Below are 20,435 nucleotides of genomic sequence, written 5' to 3'. Positions count from 1 at the left end.
GGGGCTCGCGTATTTACCGGTAATCAGTCACGTGTACGCACCGGTAAATTTCGCTCTACTAGCTACGCTTTTCACTTTACTCGATCGACTACGTGCTCTACTGCTCATGTACTCCGTCAATTCCATATTTGTGTCCTGATCCATCGTGTGCTTCCATACCTGCAAGGATTATACCAACATTATTCCGATTCTGTTACCGGAGATCGTTTTATGCCCCGAGTAACTCAGCATTATATCCTTACATTCGCTCTCGCTCTCGCTCTCGGTCGAAGGGGATGCTATTTAATTCCTAGCTGAAGTGCTCAAATGCGCACCGATGAACATCGACCTCATCCGCCGTATGCTGCTCTATTTCCTTCTTCTTCCTACTGTCTTCGCGCACGCTCCAGGTGGTCCTTGGGATGCATTCAATTACGCACCCAAATCCAGGATCGTCTACCCACGCGACATATACAAAATCGCAGGCTACGTGTCTGGTGCTGGGAATCTGGTAGGGAATACAGGCAGTGCGACGCTATCTCCAGATTCATGGTTCACGCTGGACTTTGGGATCGAGGTGCAGAAATTTCTTTCTTATTCAGAGAGGACTGGGTGCTCAAATCCCTCTCCTAGGTCGGGGGACTTGTTTCGCTCAACTTTGACGCCGTCGACAATACATCTTCAGTTTCTCTTTCTTTCACAGAGTCACCAGCCTTTGTCAACCCGCTCACTTCAGACGACTCTTCACCCGATACGGACTACGATGGCGTTTTCACAGTTTCTGCACCATTACCAAAGGGATATTGGTCCCAGCCTTCCTATTCCCTACGTGGAGGTTTTCGATATCTGACCATCGCCTCTCACTCGGAGACACCTCTCGAAATCTCCAATGTCTCTTGTGCTATTTCATTCATGCCTCACGTCGACGATTTGAGAGCTTATACAGGTTACTTCTATTCTTCGGATCCTGTGTTCCACGATCCGGATTTCTTGACGAAAGGTTAATTGCACGACTGATGGAACTTTCAAATTACTAATCAATTATCCACAGTATGGTATGCCGGTGCGTACACGGTTCAGACGAACACCATTCCCGTCGACACGGGTCGACCGGTTCCATTAGCTGCGGCTGGGAGTATGTTCTGTTTGCTTCCAGCGTCTTTTGCATCTTAACACGTATCAGGTTGGCTCAATAATGCGACCATTGGGGTCGCAGGCCCTATACTTGTCGATGGTAGCTTCCTCCCGTTTTGTTACTTGTCATTCCAGATGCTAACAGTCAATTATAGGTGCAAAACGTGATCGGTGTGTATCTTGGTGTTCTATTCAAGGCGCCATTTTTAATATTATATTCTTGTACAGCACAGTATGGCCTGGTGATATGGCCGTCTCAGTCCCTACCCAATTCGTCTCTACGTTCGATTTGATCCCGACCAGAAACTCGTTGTCCACTATGTTCTCTCTTATGAATCCTGAAACAGGCATGTTACCGTATTGTGGTCCTCTCCTCGGTCTGGAAGGATCGGACACTTATCACGGCTGGACTCTCATCGGAGCGCGTCAGTAATGTTCTGCGATACTGCGATCTTTGAAGCTGATGGTTGCGTAGACAGCTACTATCTTTATTCCGGGGACGATGATTGGCTTAGTATCGTCTGGACTAATTACACTCGGGCTGTTGCTTACTTGGAAGGCAAAGTAGACAGCACCGGGTTAATGAACGTCACCGGTATGGACAGTTGGGCTCGTGTAGGTGGCGGTGGATACAACGCAGCGGGAAATGCGATCCTTTACAAGGCAAGTCCTGTGTTTCCTTCCAGACATACTTTCTTATATTGTTTTAGGTTCTTTTGACTGCATCAGATTTAGCTAATTACATTGGCGACAAATTCCTCTCCGCAGCTTGGGGAGCAAATGCTACCGCGCTCAAAGTAAAGTACAACGAGGCATTTTGGGTGGAAAGTGCTGGAATGTATCGAGACAATTTGACGACCATGCTTTACCCCCAGGATGCTAACTCGCTCGATGTTCTTTATAATCTGACTCTTTCGGATGATCAGAAGGCCGCTGTAAGCGAAGGACTAGGAAATAATTGGAACGATTTAGGACCAGTATGTCCGGAGCTCCCCGATACAATCTCACCGTTTATCAGCGGCTTTGAGGTGAGAGATATTTGGGAAATGGTGATTCCAAAGTTGACGGCGGCTCCCTCTGATACCAGCTGCAAGCTCATTTTGAAGCCGGCCAGGATGACCGAGCGCTGGACCTTCTACACCGGGAATGGGGATACATGTTGTATACCAACCTGTCTGTACAAAGCACCTTACTCGAAGGTTTTACGTCCAACGGTTCTCTTTGGTACGTCGTTGTTTTCATTGTTTTTGTATTTGACTAATATCTGCTGTAGGTATCGATCTTACATCGGTTACAATTATGACGCTGCATATACCTCGCATGCGCATGGATGGTCCGCCGGGCCTACCTCTGCTCTTACTTTTTATGTCCTTGGATTGACCATCACGTCACCCCGGGGTGCTACTTGGTCTGTTAATCCACACATAAACGGCGGACTTCCTGGCGCTGAGGGGGGCTTTGAAACCTCGCTTGGATGGTTTGGTGTAAGATGGACGTTACGCGACAACCAGTTCTTCATGGAGATTGATACCCCGGGGGGAACCAGTGGTCGAGTGAAACTGCCGAGGGAAGGCTCTGTCACGGTTGATGAAGTTGCTGTTGATGTCGGTACGGACGGGGAGATTGCCTTGAACGGAGGGAAACATAGCATAGCTATTTTTTGTTAGTTATTTCTGTGTCCAATCCAAAGGCCTACTTGTCGAAAGTGGTGCAATTGAATATATGCTTCATGGGATATTTTACCTTGCATTAAAACTAATTACAGTTCCCTCAGCTCGCCGTTCATATTAAGGGCGACTGAACAATTGTCTTTGTCATTACTTTCTCTTCGTATTCATCTCGATTTTAAGCTTCTGCAGGTGCCAAGGATGCGCTCTCGATCGTTCAACATCTGAGCATCAAACGATTCCATTGCTGTTTAAAATGTCCTAATTGCCACTATCCATAGTTGAAAGTATTGAATAATCTCCAAACCAGTGAGCGCCCTCCACCGTGACTTGGAAGTGATTATTCGCTAGAATTCTCGATATCATATGGCGTCGCGGTTCGAGTCTGCGATGAAGCTCGTTGAGCCTAACATTAACATCCGCGTACGCTCTATGCCACTTTTCCCATAGCACGACATTCACCCTCTTCAACCTTGGTCGTCGTGACAGAGCCAACGCCAATGACTCCCACTCGCTGCTCTCTCCTGTAACGAATACGACTGGGAGTTTTATGGTTAATTCTTCCAAGTGAGTATTTGAAGGCTTTAAGAGGTCGCGAAGGGGCGTGAGCCCTGGCTCTAAATAGTAGAAGAAGAGAATTAGCCGTTTGACGGTACTGAGCTCGAGAGGTTCTATTCGAAGTTGGAATAGCTGATTAAAATAGGATCCATATAGAAAGAGGAGGGAGATGCGTACCGTTGTTGAATTCCAAGATAGGGTTCCCAATTACAAGTTTAGTAAGGCGAGGGCTGAGACGGCAGAGCTTGTTTATAAGATGCGATCTTATAGTCCTTGTTTCTGCCACCTCCAAATGCGAAAATCCGACTGGAGAATCGTCTCGTAGCAGGAGTTCCAGGACTAGAGAGGAGCCGACGCTAAGCTTTTCGACTTGAATCCTCTTGCCAGTGTGGGTCGGAATTGGTTCATCGTAGGATATGGATGCGAACTGGACGTCATCAATCCTGAGGTCTTTGACCGTGGATGACATACTTCGGAAGACTTCGAGAAGGTCTGCTGAGCACTGGAATATAACATGTTCAAGTTTGAAGACTCTGAGCTCCCCAAGTCCGGATAAAAGTGGCACGTATAGCGTCGGATCAGCCATAAGACACATTTTGAGTTCCTGTACTAGGGTGCACCACGGCAATAGCTCGTGAGGTTTGACAGCTTTCGAGTCGATCTCGTCGAAGGAAAGCTTCCGTACGCAGGGAACGGCGCACCAGCTGCGCGTTGTGGACAGAAATCTGCGTGGAGTCCTGCGGGAAGTAAAGGATACGTCTCGAAAGATGCTGGGGAAGCATATGTGGCGAAAGGTGGACGAGACGAGGCTGAGCTGCTTTATGCTGGCGACTCTGAGATGCAAAATGACTTCGAGGATAAGCTCTGCGGGGAGCTCCTCGAAATGCGAACGTCCTTTGGGAGATGAGCGAGAAGCCATGGTGCAGTTCTGCCAGCGATAGATGTCAAGATGACGGAGCCACAACTGGTGGAAGCTCTAATTATGTCTGGAATGTTTGGAATGTTTGGCCTTCAGCAAAGACAAATTCGATGAGTACATCATTATCATTCGTACCTACGTTTTAGGTGAACAAAGACATAATTCCGAACAGGGTGATCGTGTTAGGTCGGACTGCTAGTAATACTGCAATTGTCCTTTCTCTCCCTGATAACTATTGAACCTTGTTCAAAATTCTGCATTAGTCGTCGTATACAATAAGTAAGGCAATAAAGCATACCGAGTACCATTACGTGAGGAGTAAATCCAGGATGCATCAGAGTGCACTGGCCTCTCGAGAGTCGACTCAAGAGTCAAATTATTATACGGTTTCAATTTGTTCAAATTCAATCACATAGGATTTAGCTTTGAAGATTTCACCTCCCATTTTTCCGCCAGGTTTTCCGGTTCCCTTCTCAACTACGCCCCGTGTCATTACCCGCTGTCCCTGGCGGCTTTTCGGCCGAGTTCATTGACGCGATTATTGACTATGTTGCATGATGAAATGATGTCAAGTCAGATCTATCGTCGTATTCGCTGGTTTCTAGAACATGACTGCCCAATGACTGCCACGCAGCCGACACCGGCGACCATGTCACTGAGGTCATTCCGACTCATAATCCGGAAGAATCTTGGGAGGACCTCAGTCATAAGGCAAATTTAATTTTCTAGGAATGGACCAGTACAAACTTCGACATACTGGAAGATCGAAATAAATATGTCATTGCAAGCAGACTCGTAGCCGCTACACTTGGCGCCTCAAATCACGTGAACGTGGGAACCGTAACTGCATGACGATCGCGGTTTGAATGAAAATTTCACCCAGTGTTGAACGTTCAAGTCAATGGCAGGCGCCGTCCCCCAAGGCGGTTTCCTATCCCCAGAGATAGTTGATAAAATTATCGACCAAGTCCATCTTTTTCCTCCAAGGTCTTCCGGTTGGAATGAGGATGACGACTCTGACGATGAGGAGGCTGAGCTTGACCGCTTTGGTGACCCATGCCCTAAAGATAGGCGCCTCTCCACCCTTCTGTCTTGTTCATTAGTTTGCAGGACATGGTTGCCACGCAGCCGATATCATATCTTCGGAACCACCTCCGTTTCCTTTTACAACCATGCGTCCTTCATGAGGCTCCTCGACAGTCCTCGCTGTACTTTTTTCACATCTGTTTATACCCTGCATCTGGATGAAAATATGGTCAGAAATGATCCAGATCGTCCAGATGATTTGGAGCCCGGTTACTATTGGCTCCATCATACTCTTCCTACAGGGTTCCTTTTCAGCTTCCCAGAGCTCAAAACGCTACGCATCTCCGGTGCCCGATTCGATTGGGCATCAGATCTTGACCTTGAAGATCTCCTAGGTCCCTGCGATCTCCAGGGTGTCCCAAATCTGACTCTGAGCTGTTGTCATTTTCGCAACCTGGCCGATTTGGCGGGTATATTGTCATCGTGCGCTGCGCTAGTGTCTGCGCATCTGCAGCTCGTCTGCCTCGTAGATCCAAGAGTCACGCTTCCGACCAAATTTGCTCTCCTCAGTCCCCTCCCCGAATCGTTGACATCGCTGAAGATCAACCTTTATACCCACCCTTCGCTTGTACAGCTCATATCCAGGGCTAGCACATCACTCAAGCATTTGAGCATAGGTATAGCGGATTCTACAACAGGTATGTACCTTTGTGGGATTCTATTAACTTGAGCTAATGTTCGTAGTCTCCAATCCGGTTGAGCCCCTCATTGACAATATCAAATATTGCTCGAATCTTGAATCTGTCGCATTTTGCCCAATTCACCTACAGAGTTACTCCCGTGAGAAGTGTTATAAACATATTCCGATCATCCTCCAAACGATCACCTCTTCCTCCATCACTGACATCATCATGTCAGTCTGCGCGAACTCTGTCGACGATTTCGACATCTTCAATTGGAAGTCCATCGCCGAGATTCTCAGCCAGAAGAAGTATGCGAGTCTCCAGAGAATCACTGTTGATAATGTGAAGGAAAAACTAGTCGCAGAGGCGAAGAAAAAGATCACAACAAAGCTGAAGGGCTTGCTAGCCAGGAATCCATCGGTTGAAATCATTATCAGCAATGATGTGGAGAGGCACGAAACCGCATTCTATGGACGATAACCTGTGGAGGTGAGATGGTATTCCTATTACGCTGTGCATGCATTAATTTTGTCTGATACAGAGAATTCTGCAAGCTTCTCTGTCCTTGTCTTCCTCCGTCTGCAGGAGCGCGCCTTTCTCCTATTCCCGAAGCCAAAATGTTACGTAGAAACCAGTGCGAATATATATAGTTTCCAACCATGACAACCCATACCTCACGCACTGAAATCTGAATGACTTCCAGCGAAGCAACGAGAAACAGATTTATGCCGCATAATTTAAACAATCCATATTTCAACAGGCGTCTCCAGCTGCTTTAGTTGACTAGTCATTCTGTCTTTTAATTCGTTCCGAAACTCGCCTTGCACGCCCACTCGTATGACCTGTCCAAGTTTTGGGTATTTTCCATCGCCGAGGAGCAAACCCCATTCAATATCATCGAGTTCTTCGGCTCTGCGAACAGGAGCATCGATCTCGATCTTTTCTATCATCACCGAGGTAACGCTTCGTATTATCTGAGAGACATGCCGGGTAACGTCATCTCCAGGATACAGAATGTCATCCGAAAACTGGATACTGAGATCTGCGAGACTCGTGTTCTCATGCAAGTCGATGCCAGGGCAAAATTCCTCTAGGTCTTTGATGGTTTAGAGATAAGTAGCACGACAGGATGCCACTCACCACAAAGACGATCGGGTAGCCTGATGTTCACTCTCTTGAGTGATGCTCCCGCCACTCTCAACAATTTCGCCAAAACGAGGGAATCATTCCGCAACGGCTTATGCCTCGTCACGTACAAGAACGATAACGAAATAGAATAATTGCACAACCGTAGAAACGGACTCGATGGCTTTCCCGAACCGGCGTAAAAGTTTAATGTGTGCAGCGAAGAAGGCAGTATGATCATTGAACGCAACTTGGGGCCAATCTTGGAAACCTCGCATTCTTCCAATGTCAGAGTCTCCAGTGCCGTGAACGTAGAGACCAGGCCTGCTAAATGATCGTATGTCACGAATTGGCATTGTACCAGCTTCAAATCCACGAGGCGCGTCAGCTTCGAGAGGGACTTGAGCAAGGCATTCCATTTTTTCTCCGACTTTATGAGGAGGAACCCACTTCCGAAAACGATGTACAACTTCTCGATCATGGGAAAAAGGGAAATCGCAGGTAATACTTCGTGTATAAGCCAGTCTACCCTGGCTGGGGGGCTGCGATTCATTGAGCTGTGATCGATGAACACTTTCTTGGGAAAGGGGGCGAAAGTGCACAAAGCCGGCTCTGAGAGGAGCCGCATGAATTGCGGTACATCAAAGGACGCGATGGTGATCTCTCTAAAGAGGTAATACCGGGTACGGCGAGTCCATGATTTGCTCACCAAAGAGCATGCTATAAGCTTAGCACGCCATGGGTACATAATATCATAACGAATCATGTCGATGATGATTTCGACGAGCTCTTCAGGAAGAACAATCGACATTGGCTTCGGATATGTAGAGCACCTTTGTTGAGGAGAGCTTTAGGGAGAGAATGAAGAGGCGAATTACGATGAGCGAAGTCTTTTAAGAGCTGTGCTGGAACGGTTTCAAACTCCGAGTCCAAGGACAGGAGTCGCTAGCGGACGAAATGGACAGCACCGCCTTGAAGAGCTTCCACCCTATCTTGGGTCCGGACCAGGCAATCGTTAAAGGAAGCTCGAAATGAACGAAGATAGGCAAGGAAGAGTTGCCGTCATCCAGCGTCACGGTCATCCCAAGTATGCCGCAGCACCATACCGGATCGAGGACATGGACTCGGAGAATCGAATCGCATCAGCACAACCGTCCTAATCTTGGCTGCCAAGAAACAAAGGAAATCAGAACGGGCCTATTCCACGGAATCGCCCTGACTTCCGGGGAAAGCCAGGACTCGGGTTTGTAAATCATATCGTGGCAGTAAATACCACCCTAAGAGGTACAAGCCTCCGGTATGTTGGCCCGCTCAAACAGCGATGATGCTAGTATTGGGAAAGAAAGCGACTCAAATTGACGAACTTGGAATACAACATGCTATTCCGGCCTTGGTTGATGTATCAAGTTCTGCAGGTAACCATATATATCTCCTGCGGCAGATGAGAACATGAAAGAAAATTCGAGCTGAATATACGAACCCGCAACTAACACGGCTATACACACCAATAGCCGTCAAGGAAACACGCTGAGCCGACCGATGAAGCATGACATGTCGAACACGTATGTCCTCTGTCAACGATAAGCCACAGGAAAACTCTCAGAACATGAGAGACGTACCATAAAACACCACGAATAAGGCACCAGCTCAAAGAGCTAAAAGGAAAAAAATTCAACCGATCCGCAACAAACCCGTCACCCGGAATCACGACCTCCCCCAGCACAATAAGCACAGAGAGGGATGCTGGATATAATGTATGTTTGAGAATTGCCGGTGAGGGCATGGCTAGCGACGTTAGGTTCTCACCGACACACGTCGAACACTGGCGAAGTAAACAGAATCCAGCTATGTCGTCCACGCGGGCGGATCCGAGATAATCGAGTGTGAAACGACGCTGAAAGAATAAAGCTTCAGAGCTGCACACGCAGGGATGGGGGCCTCTTCGCGATGTGCAGGGTTCTCTGTTAAATGCCGTCTGTAAGTGGATTTACTTTACTTTAAATTGCTTATACATACCTTGAGTCAATGTCTGAGGAGATATAAAGGGATACAGAACGTCCTCCTCGATCTCCCATTGACGTGAAGTAAGAGCCTATTGAAGATTAGACGCACGATGAACGAACGCTTCTTCTGATGCTGTGCCTACCATCGCATATCATCGGTACCCGAAGCAAGAGATGTTTGAATGGAAGAAAAGAAGCGCGAGGCCTCCCTTCGAACAGACCCAGATACGCAACACTTTCCCGCTGGTCCGGATGTATCGAGGCAATAGGTATCCATAGGTTGCCAACCTGTAGTACACTTCCGAATGATATTGCATGGCGACAACGAAAGTAATTGAATTCGACAGGTATAGAATACAAGGCTTCGACGAGATACATAGCACTACTAAAATCCTCTGCTCCAAAAATGAGAACACGAAAGGAAGTACGGTATGGGGACACAGACCTGCAAATAACATGCATATATGCACGAACATCGGCGACAACAATACCATCTGACGCGTTGGAACGCACTCTTGATGAGATCTATCAACAATGAGTGGCAAAAAAACCATCAGAAAGTGAAAAACTCACAAGTAATCCCATCGGCGCAACAAGAACTCGCGAAGAGTCGGAAAGTAAAAAATTAGCCACCATGCAAAGCGATGGAGCCCATCATCCTCGTACGCCTAGCCAACACACAAAAGCAACGTCCCACTTCCCTCTCCCACAAGCTTGCCGAGGGCGGCCAGACCATCGACCCAGAAAACTGCCGTTCTGCGCCCGGGCATGCGCATACAAGGAGACAAGCCAGGTATACAAGCTGAACTGTGGGCGGAAAGTGGTGTCTCTCGAGTCCCGACGAAGCCAATGTACGACTGTAGCAGTAGCAGAGGCAGATGAGAAGGTCACATTTTTGAGAACTGCGGCCGAGGCTGTTGACCAGCGGCAGCAGACTCGTGTCCATATCTCGTGTCGGGGACGGACGAAGCAAGTGGTGCTGGGGTCGTTCCTGTAAGGGAACGACACACACTCTTGGCGCAGTACCCTGCACTCTATTAGAGTCTGTATCTGCACCTCTATTGAGAAGATACGCGGCGGCGATAGACTACGAAGCTTCAAAGGAGCATAAGGCAGGGACTAGGACCGCACCTCCAAGGCCTATCTTCACGACGCGCCGTCCTCTCCGTCGACAGCCCTTCAGCCAACATCTTCGAGGACGATGAGCGCGACGGGAGCGAAGATAGCAAACCTCGGCACATAGGAGAAGACCAAGTCCCTGTCATTGTGCCAGGAAGATGGTGGGTAAGAACAAAGAGGGGAAAAGGACGCGGAACCAAATTTTCGTTTATTTGTTTGGCAACAGCCTTGCTTTTTCCGACGGTCCGACAAATTCCGATCTTGCTCCGAGGACCGACTCTCCAACTCCGCACCCATCTTCCCTCGCTGAATGTCTTCGCACCTGGTTTACTGGACTATAATTCTCCTTCCAAATGGCTCGTAACATATTATAGCTAGTATTTGTTATTTCTCTCGGTTTCTCTAACCCTTGGCTATGCAGCGTTTCATGAGTCGTTTCAACTAGTTGCAACGCAATGCAACGTTTACTCTGCCTCTTTTCTTCATTCTCGGATGCCCCTACCCCGTATCTCTCTGCTTTCCGTATGGATCCAGTGTTTTACTTTGATCCACGAGGGCTACCTGGTACAAGATCCTCACGTCTTATCTGTGGTGGTGCCGCCCCCTATTCGGTCACCGTCTCGTACCTGCAGCCTTTCTTTCAGATAGCGCAATTTCAGCTGTATCTTCCCTCGCTCTGAACGGCACTTGTAGATTTAACTCCTTCCATCTTCTAGTGGACGGAAACAACGACACATATCTGGCAGTCTACTTCTCGTTGTGGGTAGCGGCAATTCTAGCGTCAAACCTAAAGCAAATTTAGTGTTTGATTCGATCGCTTTCGATTTAAGATGCGATGAGCGAGTAAATCTAGCTGTGCGTCACGTTCCCGTCTACCGCCCTCAGTCACAGTATCGGATTTCTCGGGCAATGCAGTGGTGGAGCCCTGACGTTTGCATCGAATACTGCTAGTAAGAAGGTAGTCGATTTGATATTTGTTAACGTTTTAGACGATACGACTAGCGACCAATTTGGTGCCATTAGATCGCCATCTATCTATCAGCACGCAGTGATTCATATCATTTCGAAGCAGATCCTTCTCCGACGAGCAAAAATGGCTCAGATCGTACATGGAATAGGCGGGAGTACATCTTTTCGTACGTCTCGGTCCGCATGTCCAGAATCTCTCTCACCAGACCCGCCAGCTTAGATTCCAAGCGAATACCAAGACTTCATTCCTGAAACGAGAAGCCCAAGACGAATTCGACTGATGTAAGTGGCGCCCTCAAGCTCAATGTTTTTGCCGTCCACGGGATGTTTGAATACGTATTAGCCTATAAATATATCAGCAGTTTCATAATATCTAACCAAGGTTCCCCTCTCTCCCAGAGTTACGACAAATATCCACGTCGTCTGCAAAGCAGTGGCACCTCAGCATGCGCCTCCCCGACGAAGCCGGGCGCGCGTACCCCGCATCCTGTGCAAGTAGGATGGCTGTACATCGTCGAAACACCCTGATACGCTGGCGATCTCGATCACAACTCACGCATATGTCATAACCGCAATTCTCACGCATGAGGCATATAAGAACAGATTCCCAACAGGAAGCTTCCGAATAACATACCCCGCACTCTCTCCTCCTGCCATGATGTTCAAGGCACTATTCCTCGCACTTGCAGTGGCTCTTCCCGTCTGGTCTTGGGACGTGCTTGTCACAGAGGTACACAATATGATCAACTCTCCCTTCAGCGATGCTAACCACAAATATATGCAGGCAGTAGTCGTTCTGAGCGGACCAAGCACAGTAAACGGGACCGTCATATTTCAGCAATCTAGCTCTGATGGACCCGTTCATGTAACGGGGCGCATTCAAGGCCTTGATCCCTCTGCACTACGAGGCTTCCATGTCCAGTACGCCTAGCATCTTCTTTCCCCTTTTCTTTCTAATCGATCTCTAGCACTTCCGGCAACCTCACAAACGGCTGCACGTCTGCAGGAGCCCACTTCAACCCTTTGAACACCACACACGGTGCCCCCACCGATCCCATTAACGCGAGGCACGTAGGCGATCTCGGAAATATCCAATCTGACGCGAGCGGTGTTGCGATTTTGGATATTACCGATGAGATTATCTCGCTCAATGGACCACTGAGCATTGTCGGGTACGTTTTTTTACGAGCCGTCGCCACTGGAAGAATGCTGATTTAACTATGCAGACGTTCCATAGTCGTTCATACCGGAACAGACGACCTAGGAAGGGGCGGTACGAATCTGTCGTCTACGACTGGTAATTCTGGAGAAAGAGCTGCTTGTGGAGTCATTGGTACGTGATTTTGTCACGTTTTCGAGATGCGTTCCTTATACAGAGCGAATTTCTAGGATTGTCGTAGTTTCAACTTTCAAGCTTCGAAATGGATTTTTTTGCTGTATTGATATCATACTGTTTCCTTATATCTGCCAACAGTATAATATATCCCAACTATGCATGAATGATATCATTGTACGGACATCGCTCGTTCTTTCCCTAATTACAAACAACAACAACAAAATCGGTTTTCTTTGTTCGGATTGTCATCACTAAACAATAATGTTTGTAATTCAAGGTCGCGATTTGATAGTCCGCAGGATTTCCTGTTTATCGCAGACGCTTCTTTCTTTACTCTCTATTTCCATCACTCCACTCCCTAGCACTCTCCCATGGCCGTACTGAAGAATCACAAAAAGAGCCCGAGAGTCAAGACTCGGACTCCTATCAAGGAGATTCCAGCACCCATTCCGCCTCTGACCTCGACGCAACCGATACCATACGAGGAATCACCGCAAAACTCGGGCAAAAATCCAGTGACCAGACACACGTCGCGTCCTTGTCTCTGCGGAATGTACGGTCCCGGAGGATGCAAGTGGCATTTCTTCTACCCATTCCATATGATTATCGCTATCCACGAGATTCTTCCGTTCAAAGAAGCTTTCGGACGGTCTCTGTAAGTTATACCTGTCTTCAATTCGCGACGTATGATTACAGTTTTTCAAGGATCAACGGTGTCCTTGGGCCACCCACCCCTTCGCTCTCGGAACCTAATCCGAAATCCCTCACGGCCTCGCAGAAAGAGACGTTCTTCATGACGCCTTCGCGCACAAACAAGGACCCAACGTTTGCTATTATCAAGACGTTCGCTTTTTCGCACGAAGACTCGGGTGACCCAGGACCTTGGGTTGAGAACCGCGACGATAATCAGATCTGTGCGGGATGTGGCTGGGAATATGATTCGGCTACTTGGGTGGACCATCGCGATTCTTGCTTGGGAATAGAAGACGCTATTTTGAGATCTTTGGTCGATGTGTGGGAGATAGAGGCGAGAGCGAAGACGCAGTCTTAATATCGAAATGCAGCATGTGTATCAGAATATGGAGTTATGATTTAGAACACGCAGAGAGCCCAAGCAGAACTGAGCCACTGACCACAAACAGCTGAAACAAACGCGTGATGCGTCTCAGACGCGTCAACAAAATAATGGCACGTGACGTTATTTGTCCGTTTCGCCGCCCTTTCTCCTCCTTTCTCCCCCTGAGTCTTCCATTAAGCCAATTTCTTCCGTTCAGGTATTTTCACCTGTTCAGCGTCACTGCGCCGACAGTCGATGTTCAAGTTTAACTAGTGGGGAAAGCGGTATTTCATTCTCAAATCCAAACAAGGTTCGTCCAGTCGGTTGTAAAACAGTGCCTACAACCTTTCTGACTTTCTTTCTGCTGTGTAGATGCCACTCCACTCGGAATCTACTCATTCTCGTACGTGTAATAATATCTTAATCTTATCCGATGTTGATTTCATTCCCCATAAAGCCTCTCCGGCGCCGCTCTCTCACACCCGAATTAAAGATCTCTTAGGTTGCAACGATCCGCTTCTCGAAGCCGAAAAAATAGCTTTACGCTCATTGGTAGATGGAGCACCCTTTACTCTGGCCAATCTGGACCAACAGATTATTGAAGCGCGCCAGACGCTAGACTCCCTTATTCAGAAACGACAATTCGCCGAATGCGACTTTGACGATGCTGAAACGCTTCTTCATCCCATGCGTTCAATGCCCCAAGACGTTCTGAGGGAAATCTTCAGCCATTGTGCACCTGACTGGGAAGAAATAACCTTCAGGTCTGACGAAGGCTACGATTCCCTTGATCCTCGCTTGGCGCCGTGGACAATATCTCACGTCTCCAGGACATGGAGAGATGTCTCCCTTTCAACTCCACACTTGTGGACATGTATTAAACTTGACTTCAGAAAGTATCGAGCGCTCCGCATGAGGGCTCTCATGACAAAGGTTGCCCTTTTGCTGGAAAGATCCAAGAGCATGGATCTGTTTGTAACGCTATTGTCGCCAGACACCTCTTTGTCTGAACATCCCGCATTTGCTTTGCTAGATCTTAGTGCACCGCGGTGGAAAGAGCTCGCCGTTTATATCCGGCGACCTTGCTTGCGAGCACTGTCCGGCACTTCTTTCAGCCGCCTACAAGGATTGTCAGCCATAACGCCTTCTACAAACCAGGATGCTGTTGTCATGCCGGTCAACACGTTCCAGAAAACACGTTCTCTTCGGTGTGTTAGCATTACGGGGAATGAAACTTGCGACTCTTTCCCTCTTCCTTGGTCCAGTATTGAGGACTATCTCTGCGATTCCTTTCGTAGATGTCGTTGGGACTGCCTCAAGAAGCTCGTAGCTCTGAAATCATTGGAGATCATGAACCAATCCCAGACCACCTTTGATCCGTCGGCACTCCCTCAAATCACTCTTCCTACCGTTAAATCCTTGCGCATTTCTGAGCAACAAGGCGGTTCAGACGCCGGAATGATTTCCAAGCTCATCCAGAGTAACATCCTTGTCCTGCCGTCATTGTCCACTTTGGAGATTCGTTTTTGGCCCTACGAGCATCCCTCTTTTCCTTTCACCCATCAGTTCATGGACTCTCTTACAACCCTCATAATTCGGGATGCTATGGAGAGCCCCGCCGACACTGAACGAGTTCTCCGGTTTCTTAACACCGTGCCACATGTAGAGAAGTTGGTAATTAATGGGCGACGTAATCGGACATTCTTTCGAGGTCTCACCATTCGGTCGGGGAAGGACACCATTTTACCCAACCTCCGCATTCTCCAACTCCAAAGGGATCGTCAACCCTTCCCTGATCTAGTTGTCCTTGACTTTCTTGAGTCACGATGTCGAAAGGATTTCGCCGGCGGCGAACATGGGGCAGGTAGTGAAGAGGACCAGGATGCTAGCCGGCCCCGACCAGTCTTCCTGGAGGAGATAGATCTGTCTGAGGTGGTGCTTATTCCGCAAAACAGATATCGCCTGGACGACCTTCGTCAAAGAGTGAGGATCATATATACTTGTTAAAAGATGAACCAATTGCGTTCTTCCTCAGTCCTTGTGTACATTATCTGTTTAGCCACATTTCCTACCTACGCTCCACTTTAGTGTGAGGTTTTTGGCCGAAATTCGCCTAAGCGATCCTCCTGCCTGTACCATTGGAGGCTTCCTACCCCTCTCAATGGATGAACGTGTGCTTGAGGCTCGCCTCCTTCCTCTGATGAGCGTGCCGTCTATCTTCGAGTTCGCCGACGCAGCTTCAAAGCCGTCGGATTGACGTTTCCATTCGAGACGATGAGGTGCCCGAGAGAGCCAGCATTTCTCTTTCGTAGGCCATGAGAAATAGAGAAACGGAGAGTGAGAGTGAGCAGAGAAAAGATGAGAAAAGGCATGTTGACTTGAGGAGAACACATTCATTCGAACTGACTTCATGTTTGTCAAAATATGTATGAATGCCGAGAGTCGGATTAGAGTTTCACACACGATCTATCGGATTCGTTGGTAGAACGTGATGTATATGACGATAGCTTGAGGCAAATTTAGAGATCTATTAGTAAACGCTAGGAAAGTCAATGCAGTAGTCTCTCTAGAATTCTATCTTGGTAGACAATATGATTCGCGTACAGTACTAGGTCACGGGGGGATACGGTGATCCAGGCTATATTGTACATGGGAGCTATTCGCGCTGGAATTAATTTGTGACATTGAGTCATCCGAGTCTGAAAGATGATGCCCGCACGTTTGGTTCACTATTTCCCTGAGACCTAGACTGTGCTTATTGTCAGATCAAGGTGTCTGCTTGATACCAGTGGAAATTATCACGGGACAAGTTCTTGGTTGGTGAGAAAGAGAGCTCATCAACATTAGGAGACGCGAGTCAAGATTATGACTATATTGGTGTATTAGTTGAACCGCTTTCTTCCAGAGAAATAAATTGCACACGAGCACCTCCGCGGTCTTCGCCCTCTCATTTAAAGACCAAGTCTATCATCAGTTCACATGTTGGCTTCTAATCACCGACTAAAATGCTAGGAACGCGCGCGCATCGCTTCGACACTCCGACAACCGAAGTATAAGGTTACACCAAATGAATCGAGAAAAATGGGCCTGAATAAGGGCTTATACGGTTATTCCAAATATGACTGAAGGATAGTAGCACTATAGATAGCCCTCCCAGAAGAAAAGTCAGCTCCATTGAATCCAGTGCCTAGGTATTGGTTCAAGAAAAAGTACCGAAATCTAGACCTGAGTCCGAGAAGCGGCCGTTAAACCGTCACAGCTCAGTAATGCTCGGACACCATTGTATGGAGTGCAGGACAGCAGTGGGAAAACCATTTCCAATTTCAAGCAGATGATACCGAGCTCTTGTAAATTTTAAGGGGCGACGGGAGAACGCGTCGCCACCAAGTCGCGTGGCACGATCGTGGGCGTTATTTGTTATTTCTGTATCGCTCTAGAACGTCACTGATGTAATCATACACCCTTTTCCCTGATCCGCCAACTAATGAAGTCCCTTCAGAGTCTGTTTCTGCCTGAGTGTCGACGAACCGCTGCCAGCCGACGGGGAAACGATACGTCACTGACATCACTCACGAAGATGCGGGAGAGAATTCTAAGAGACAGTAAATTTTCTTCCTCTGCTGACGGAAAGAGTTGATTTGATTGGGCAACAAATAAAAGCGGGGTGAGTAACGGTTTATTTCTATACCAGTGTTCATCTGAGAAGGCCGTGTCTATTTTCTAAAAGTAACACAAAGGCGATATCAATTTCTCATTCACTTATGTGACGTAACACTCGTCAACTGATGTAGTACTCCGAGGTCGTATAAATATTAAAGGCACCCTCTTTCGAACTTTAAGCTATGCCAGCCCTGCTGATCTGGAAACTCACCGGTAAGGGCCGTTTTTATTCATGAGCCTTGTTTCTTTAGCTAATGCCGAATAACTATGATATAAGATTTTCTCACAACGACTGCGCAGGCACTTGGGAAAAGTGAAGTTCACGCGTCCATCGAGTCATTAATGATGATAACCTTATCGGCAATGGTGCCTTTTCGATCTCGATCTCTAAACTCTAAACATTTCTTCTTAGAGTCTCTTTCTGATAGTTCCACCGCCAAGAATACTGCGTGCGCAGTAACCCTGTGATGTCCACCTTTTTTTCTTCCACAGTCTAGTGGAGAATGTTACGGTGGAAGGAGGAGGTACTGAAGGTAAGCGTCTCTCAGCATCCTTAGTTATCCGTATAAAGCACGCGTAGTTGCCGATCGGTAAGAAAGAAGTATTGTCCATATGCCATGGTAAGCAACCGTCGACTGCATTTCATACTGTATATAATATTGATATACGTACCCCAGAACGATGTACTGGATTCGTCTGCGGTCCTTGAAAAAATGACATTGAAAACGACCAGTCAAGCCTTCCGTACCAGGGGTTTGGGGTGGCCACACCGCCCGAACCTGAATGTATAGAATGCGGATCGGAACGGCCATATTACACAAAATTATCCTACCGTGAGTGAGAAGTCGACCATCGTGCACATCTCTAATACCTTATATCATTCAATTACTTCGCTTCCAGAGAAATCCGATCTTATATCATATTCTCATCGCTCATTAGCTATTTCCCCAGACAATTAATACCCTGATTCCAGATCAGTAAGTAGACGAAGAAACGAATTGGTACCCACTGACACGATAAAGCTCAGGACCCGGTCCAGTCGTGAGCACGCGCATAGCCGCAACCATTTTGTTCTGTCATTCGAAATCTGAGCAGCCCTCATCGTAAACGGACTGTTGCGTCGACGTTTCAGAGGCCTCCGCGTCGACGTACTCAAAGACTTGCTAAGTGCGTCGATTACCCTTGATCGCATCTTGTCTGGCCGTATTTCTGATGGACCCCGTCGGGAGTACCCGTACTCAAGGAAGAGCATCGGCGGTCCGGATAGCCGAGATTGGGTTCTCCTTTCCACCACCATCAAGGTAAGCATTTACTACGCTCACGCAATGCCAGACCACCTTATACTCATTCTAATAGATGCCGTCCCCAATATATTCTCTACCCCAAGAATTAATCGATGTTATCATCGACGAGCTCCATAATGATCAGTCGGGCGGGGTAGGCCACTCACGAAGCATTCTCAAGTCCTGCAGTCTCGCCTTCAAACTTTCATTCCCAGAACTGGACAGCATCTTCTGCGAGATATTACAATTAGCTCAAATCGCCAGTGCAAAGAATTTCTTGCGCTCTGTCGTTTCTCCCGGCACGTTTCGTCGTCTCCGACAACTCTCACCATTATCTGGACTGTTAACCACCATCTGGCGCATACGATGTCTACCAGGACCGATTTTCCTGCGTTACTTCGCATCCTGCCTAATCTAAACGAAATCAAGCTGTCTGGAATGGATTGGAAATCGTTATCTCAGAGATTCGTCGATTCTATAGCGTCCCATTCCTTCCGATCCATCGTCCTGATGCATACACACTTCACTGATTCCAACGCATTCTACTCCTTCCTATCTCACTCGCCCGGCCTTCGTCAGATCTCCTGCTTCATGACGACCATCGATAGCAACGACCAACTTCTGTTCAGCGCTAATTTTGATACTTCTCGTCGCCCACACATCACCGAGCTATCTCTCCGAAAAATGAGACAGATACCAGAGATTGTTTTATCTCCCACTCTATCACCGTTGTATCTGGACAGGTTACACATTCTCGGCGTGTTGCTAGAGGAAGACCACTTTGATCTGGCACGGCGCTTCATCGACTTGACCATGCAATCCCTCGAAGTTCTTCACGTCTCACAATTTGAAAAGCCCCCAGCAGGTATTACGTTCTCGCTTTTCCCTGGATGATCATCCGCTGACGATATGCTGCAGACCGGTCCGAGTATTTCCCCATTCAACACCTGAAAGATATCACTATCGAGATCATGGATTATCACCTTGGCCGCATGATTTTATCGACTGACCTAAGCATCTTCGAATGGTGGATCGGACATTTCGAGAGCTACCCTGCAATGCAATGCTCTAGCGTGCACTTCCTCATCCACGTGTCCACATACAACGCGCATGCGGAGGCGGACTACAGTGCTTGGAAGGAGCTTGATATCGCTTTGTCGCGTACTTGCGTCCGCTCACTCGTGGTTGACGTTGTCATTAGCCAGGCATCGGGCATTGACGAGCCTTCGAACAAGGTTTCAGTTCAACTCGCTATCGAACGAGATCTTCCGGTCTTGATGGGTCGCAAAGTCGCTCGCGTTCAAATCGACATGTACGATGGTATGTGAGCTATTTTTTACTTGAGTTTAGTCAACTAACTTCTCCTGCCTTTCGTAGATAACAGAGGCCAAAATCATTTGGTTAACTAAGGACAGATGGAACTACGTCTTGAGCAACGCAAATTATACATTCATACGGATATTTTTGCGTCTCGCTTTCTTGTAATGCCAATCTCAGTTTTCTTCGTCCATTTTGACTTTGTCCCTCGGTCTCTGCTGACCATTTCGCGGATTGATGTCTTTGAAATCATCTGTCAGCAGAGGATGAACCAGTCAGACCAGTCAGAACATCAGCCTATCAAGCTTCTGCGTCTTGTCACTGACCCATCGGGATGGCAAAATGGCCGCAAGAGAAGTTGATTTTTTGTTTACTCTCCGGCCATTCAATGCAAGATAACGTCACTCACACGCGAAGCGGCTGCCGCCTCGAGTTCTATGCTGCATTAACATAAGCGCGTTCTGATACTCGAAGCTTCCATTTCACAACTTCATTCGCGCTTCATAACAAAGTGGGGAGCAATAACATTTCCAAGAATAAATAAAGAATATCTAATTATATCAAGAGAGGAAACAGCGGCGGTTAAAGATCAGAGCAAAA

The 20,435-nt window shown here is 47.6% G+C and overlaps 9 protein-coding genes across 9 annotated transcripts; 7 read left to right on the top strand and 2 right to left on the bottom strand.

Annotated features, from left to right (window-relative positions):
• The first annotated feature begins 74 nt into the window (after nucleotides 1–74).
• EV420DRAFT_606763 (Six-hairpin glycosidase) lies at nucleotides 75–2,848 on the top strand. The gene is made up of 10 exons (XM_060482784.1): nucleotides 75–556; nucleotides 613–979; nucleotides 1,031–1,114; nucleotides 1,163–1,213; nucleotides 1,269–1,284; nucleotides 1,342–1,538; nucleotides 1,589–1,776; nucleotides 1,824–2,141; nucleotides 2,201–2,337; nucleotides 2,387–2,848. Exons 1-10 carry the CDS (start codon nucleotides 317–319, stop codon nucleotides 2,778–2,780), a joined length of 1,992 nt encoding a protein of 663 aa, XP_060328644.1. The 5' UTR covers nucleotides 75–316; the 3' UTR covers nucleotides 2,781–2,848.
• A 193-nt stretch (nucleotides 2,849–3,041) lies between these two features.
• On the bottom strand, nucleotides 3,042–4,257 carry EV420DRAFT_1481689 (uncharacterized protein; the record flags this gene model as incomplete). Its single annotated transcript, XM_060469794.1, has 2 exons — nucleotides 3,042–3,451; nucleotides 3,516–4,257. The coding sequence occupies 2 exons, from the start codon at nucleotides 4,255–4,257 to the stop codon at nucleotides 3,042–3,044; spliced, it is 1,152 nt and encodes a 383-aa protein (XP_060328643.1).
• An 890-nt stretch (nucleotides 4,258–5,147) lies between these two features.
• Nucleotides 5,148–6,628, top strand: EV420DRAFT_1765808 (uncharacterized protein). Its single transcript, XM_060480845.1, has 3 exons — nucleotides 5,148–5,981; nucleotides 6,028–6,455; nucleotides 6,508–6,628. Exons 1-2 carry the CDS (start codon nucleotides 5,159–5,161, stop codon nucleotides 6,444–6,446), a joined length of 1,242 nt encoding a protein of 413 aa, XP_060328642.1. The 5' UTR covers nucleotides 5,148–5,158; the 3' UTR covers nucleotides 6,447–6,455; nucleotides 6,508–6,628.
• Nucleotides 6,629–6,675: 47 nt separating this feature from the next.
• EV420DRAFT_1555969 (uncharacterized protein) lies at nucleotides 6,676–8,297 on the bottom strand. The gene has a single exon (XM_060473653.1). The coding sequence runs from the start codon at nucleotides 7,900–7,902 to the stop codon at nucleotides 7,057–7,059; it is 846 nt and encodes a 281-aa protein (XP_060328641.1). The 5' UTR covers nucleotides 7,903–8,297; the 3' UTR covers nucleotides 6,676–7,056.
• A 2,208-nt stretch (nucleotides 8,298–10,505) lies between these two features.
• EV420DRAFT_606727 (uncharacterized protein) lies at nucleotides 10,506–11,694 on the top strand. The gene is made up of 7 exons (XM_060482783.1): nucleotides 10,506–10,569; nucleotides 10,635–10,874; nucleotides 10,930–11,068; nucleotides 11,203–11,226; nucleotides 11,286–11,349; nucleotides 11,403–11,464; nucleotides 11,582–11,694. The coding sequence occupies exons 2-6, from the start codon at nucleotides 10,669–10,671 to the stop codon at nucleotides 11,432–11,434; spliced, it is 465 nt and encodes a 154-aa protein (XP_060328640.1). The 5' UTR covers nucleotides 10,506–10,569; nucleotides 10,635–10,668; the 3' UTR covers nucleotides 11,435–11,464; nucleotides 11,582–11,694.
• Nucleotides 11,692–12,736, top strand: EV420DRAFT_606670 (superoxide dismutase). The gene is made up of 5 exons (XM_060482782.1): nucleotides 11,692–11,912; nucleotides 11,967–12,103; nucleotides 12,151–12,354; nucleotides 12,409–12,515; nucleotides 12,572–12,736. The coding sequence occupies exons 1-5, from the start codon at nucleotides 11,838–11,840 to the stop codon at nucleotides 12,580–12,582; spliced, it is 534 nt and encodes a 177-aa protein (XP_060328639.1). The 5' UTR covers nucleotides 11,692–11,837; the 3' UTR covers nucleotides 12,583–12,736.
• A 153-nt stretch (nucleotides 12,737–12,889) lies between these two features.
• EV420DRAFT_1645152 (uncharacterized protein) lies at nucleotides 12,890–13,569 on the top strand (the record flags this gene model as incomplete). Its single annotated transcript, XM_060477744.1, has 2 exons — nucleotides 12,890–13,173; nucleotides 13,224–13,569. The coding sequence occupies 2 exons, from the start codon at nucleotides 12,890–12,892 to the stop codon at nucleotides 13,567–13,569; spliced, it is 630 nt and encodes a 209-aa protein (XP_060328638.1).
• Nucleotides 13,570–13,651: 82 nt separating this feature from the next.
• Nucleotides 13,652–15,606, top strand: EV420DRAFT_606661 (uncharacterized protein). The gene is made up of 3 exons (XM_060482781.1): nucleotides 13,652–13,885; nucleotides 13,948–13,978; nucleotides 14,033–15,606. The coding sequence occupies exons 2-3, from the start codon at nucleotides 13,948–13,950 to the stop codon at nucleotides 15,580–15,582; spliced, it is 1,581 nt and encodes a 526-aa protein (XP_060328637.1). The 5' UTR covers nucleotides 13,652–13,885; the 3' UTR covers nucleotides 15,583–15,606.
• Nucleotides 15,607–18,884: 3,278 nt separating this feature from the next.
• Nucleotides 18,885–20,003, top strand: EV420DRAFT_1645150 (uncharacterized protein; the record flags this gene model as incomplete). Its single annotated transcript, XM_060477743.1, has 3 exons — nucleotides 18,885–19,383; nucleotides 19,437–19,838; nucleotides 19,903–20,003. The coding sequence occupies 3 exons, from the start codon at nucleotides 18,885–18,887 to the stop codon at nucleotides 20,001–20,003; spliced, it is 1,002 nt and encodes a 333-aa protein (XP_060328636.1).
• Between the last annotated feature and the right edge of the window lie 432 nt (nucleotides 20,004–20,435).

This window comes from Desarmillaria tabescens, assembly GCF_030435595.1.
Source record: "Desarmillaria tabescens strain CCBAS 213 chromosome Unknown EV420scaffold_27, whole genome shotgun sequence".
Lineage (NCBI taxonomy): Eukaryota > Fungi > Basidiomycota > Agaricomycetes > Agaricales > Physalacriaceae > Desarmillaria > Desarmillaria tabescens.
This window is presented reverse-complemented; position numbering and strand designations above follow the sequence as displayed.

Coding starts and splice junctions, on each gene's coding strand:
- EV420DRAFT_606661 (XM_060482781.1), top strand. CDS start 13,948: ATGCCACTCCACTCGGAATCTACTCATTCTC. Junction 13,979..14,032: donor CTCGGAATCTACTCATTCTC/GTACGTGTAATA, acceptor TTCCCCATAAAG/CCTCTCCGGCGCCGCTCTCT.
- EV420DRAFT_606727 (XM_060482783.1), top strand. CDS start 10,669: ATGCAACGTTTACTCTGCCTCTTTTCTTCATTCTCGGATGCCCCTACC. Junction 10,875..10,929: donor CAGATAGCGCAATTTCAGCT/GTATCTTCCCTC, acceptor TCCATCTTCTAG/TGGACGGAAACAACGACACA. Junction 11,350..11,402: donor AGGCGGGAGTACATCTTTTC/GTACGTCTCGGT, acceptor CCGCCAGCTTAG/ATTCCAAGCGAATACCAAGA.
- EV420DRAFT_606763 (XM_060482784.1), top strand. CDS start 317: ATGAACATCGACCTCATCCGCCGTATGCTGCTCTATTTCCTTCTTCTT. Junction 980..1,030: donor TCCGGATTTCTTGACGAAAG/GTTAATTGCACG, acceptor AATTATCCACAG/TATGGTATGCCGGTGCGTAC. Junction 2,338..2,386: donor ACGTCCAACGGTTCTCTTTG/GTACGTCGTTGT, acceptor TATCTGCTGTAG/GTATCGATCTTACATCGGTT.
- EV420DRAFT_1765808 (XM_060480845.1), top strand. CDS start 5,159: ATGGCAGGCGCCGTCCCCCAAGGCGGTTTCCTATCCCCAGAGATAGTT. Junction 5,982..6,027: donor TATAGCGGATTCTACAACAG/GTATGTACCTTT, acceptor TAATGTTCGTAG/TCTCCAATCCGGTTGAGCCC.
- EV420DRAFT_1555969 (XM_060473653.1), bottom strand. CDS start 7,902: ATGTCGATTGTTCTTCCTGAAGAGCTCGTCGAAATCATCATCGACATG.
- EV420DRAFT_606670 (XM_060482782.1), top strand. CDS start 11,838: ATGATGTTCAAGGCACTATTCCTCGCACTTGCAGTGGCTCTTCCCGTC. Junction 12,104..12,150: donor CTACGAGGCTTCCATGTCCA/GTACGCCTAGCA, acceptor ATCGATCTCTAG/CACTTCCGGCAACCTCACAA. Junction 12,355..12,408: donor GGACCACTGAGCATTGTCGG/GTACGTTTTTTT, acceptor TTAACTATGCAG/ACGTTCCATAGTCGTTCATA.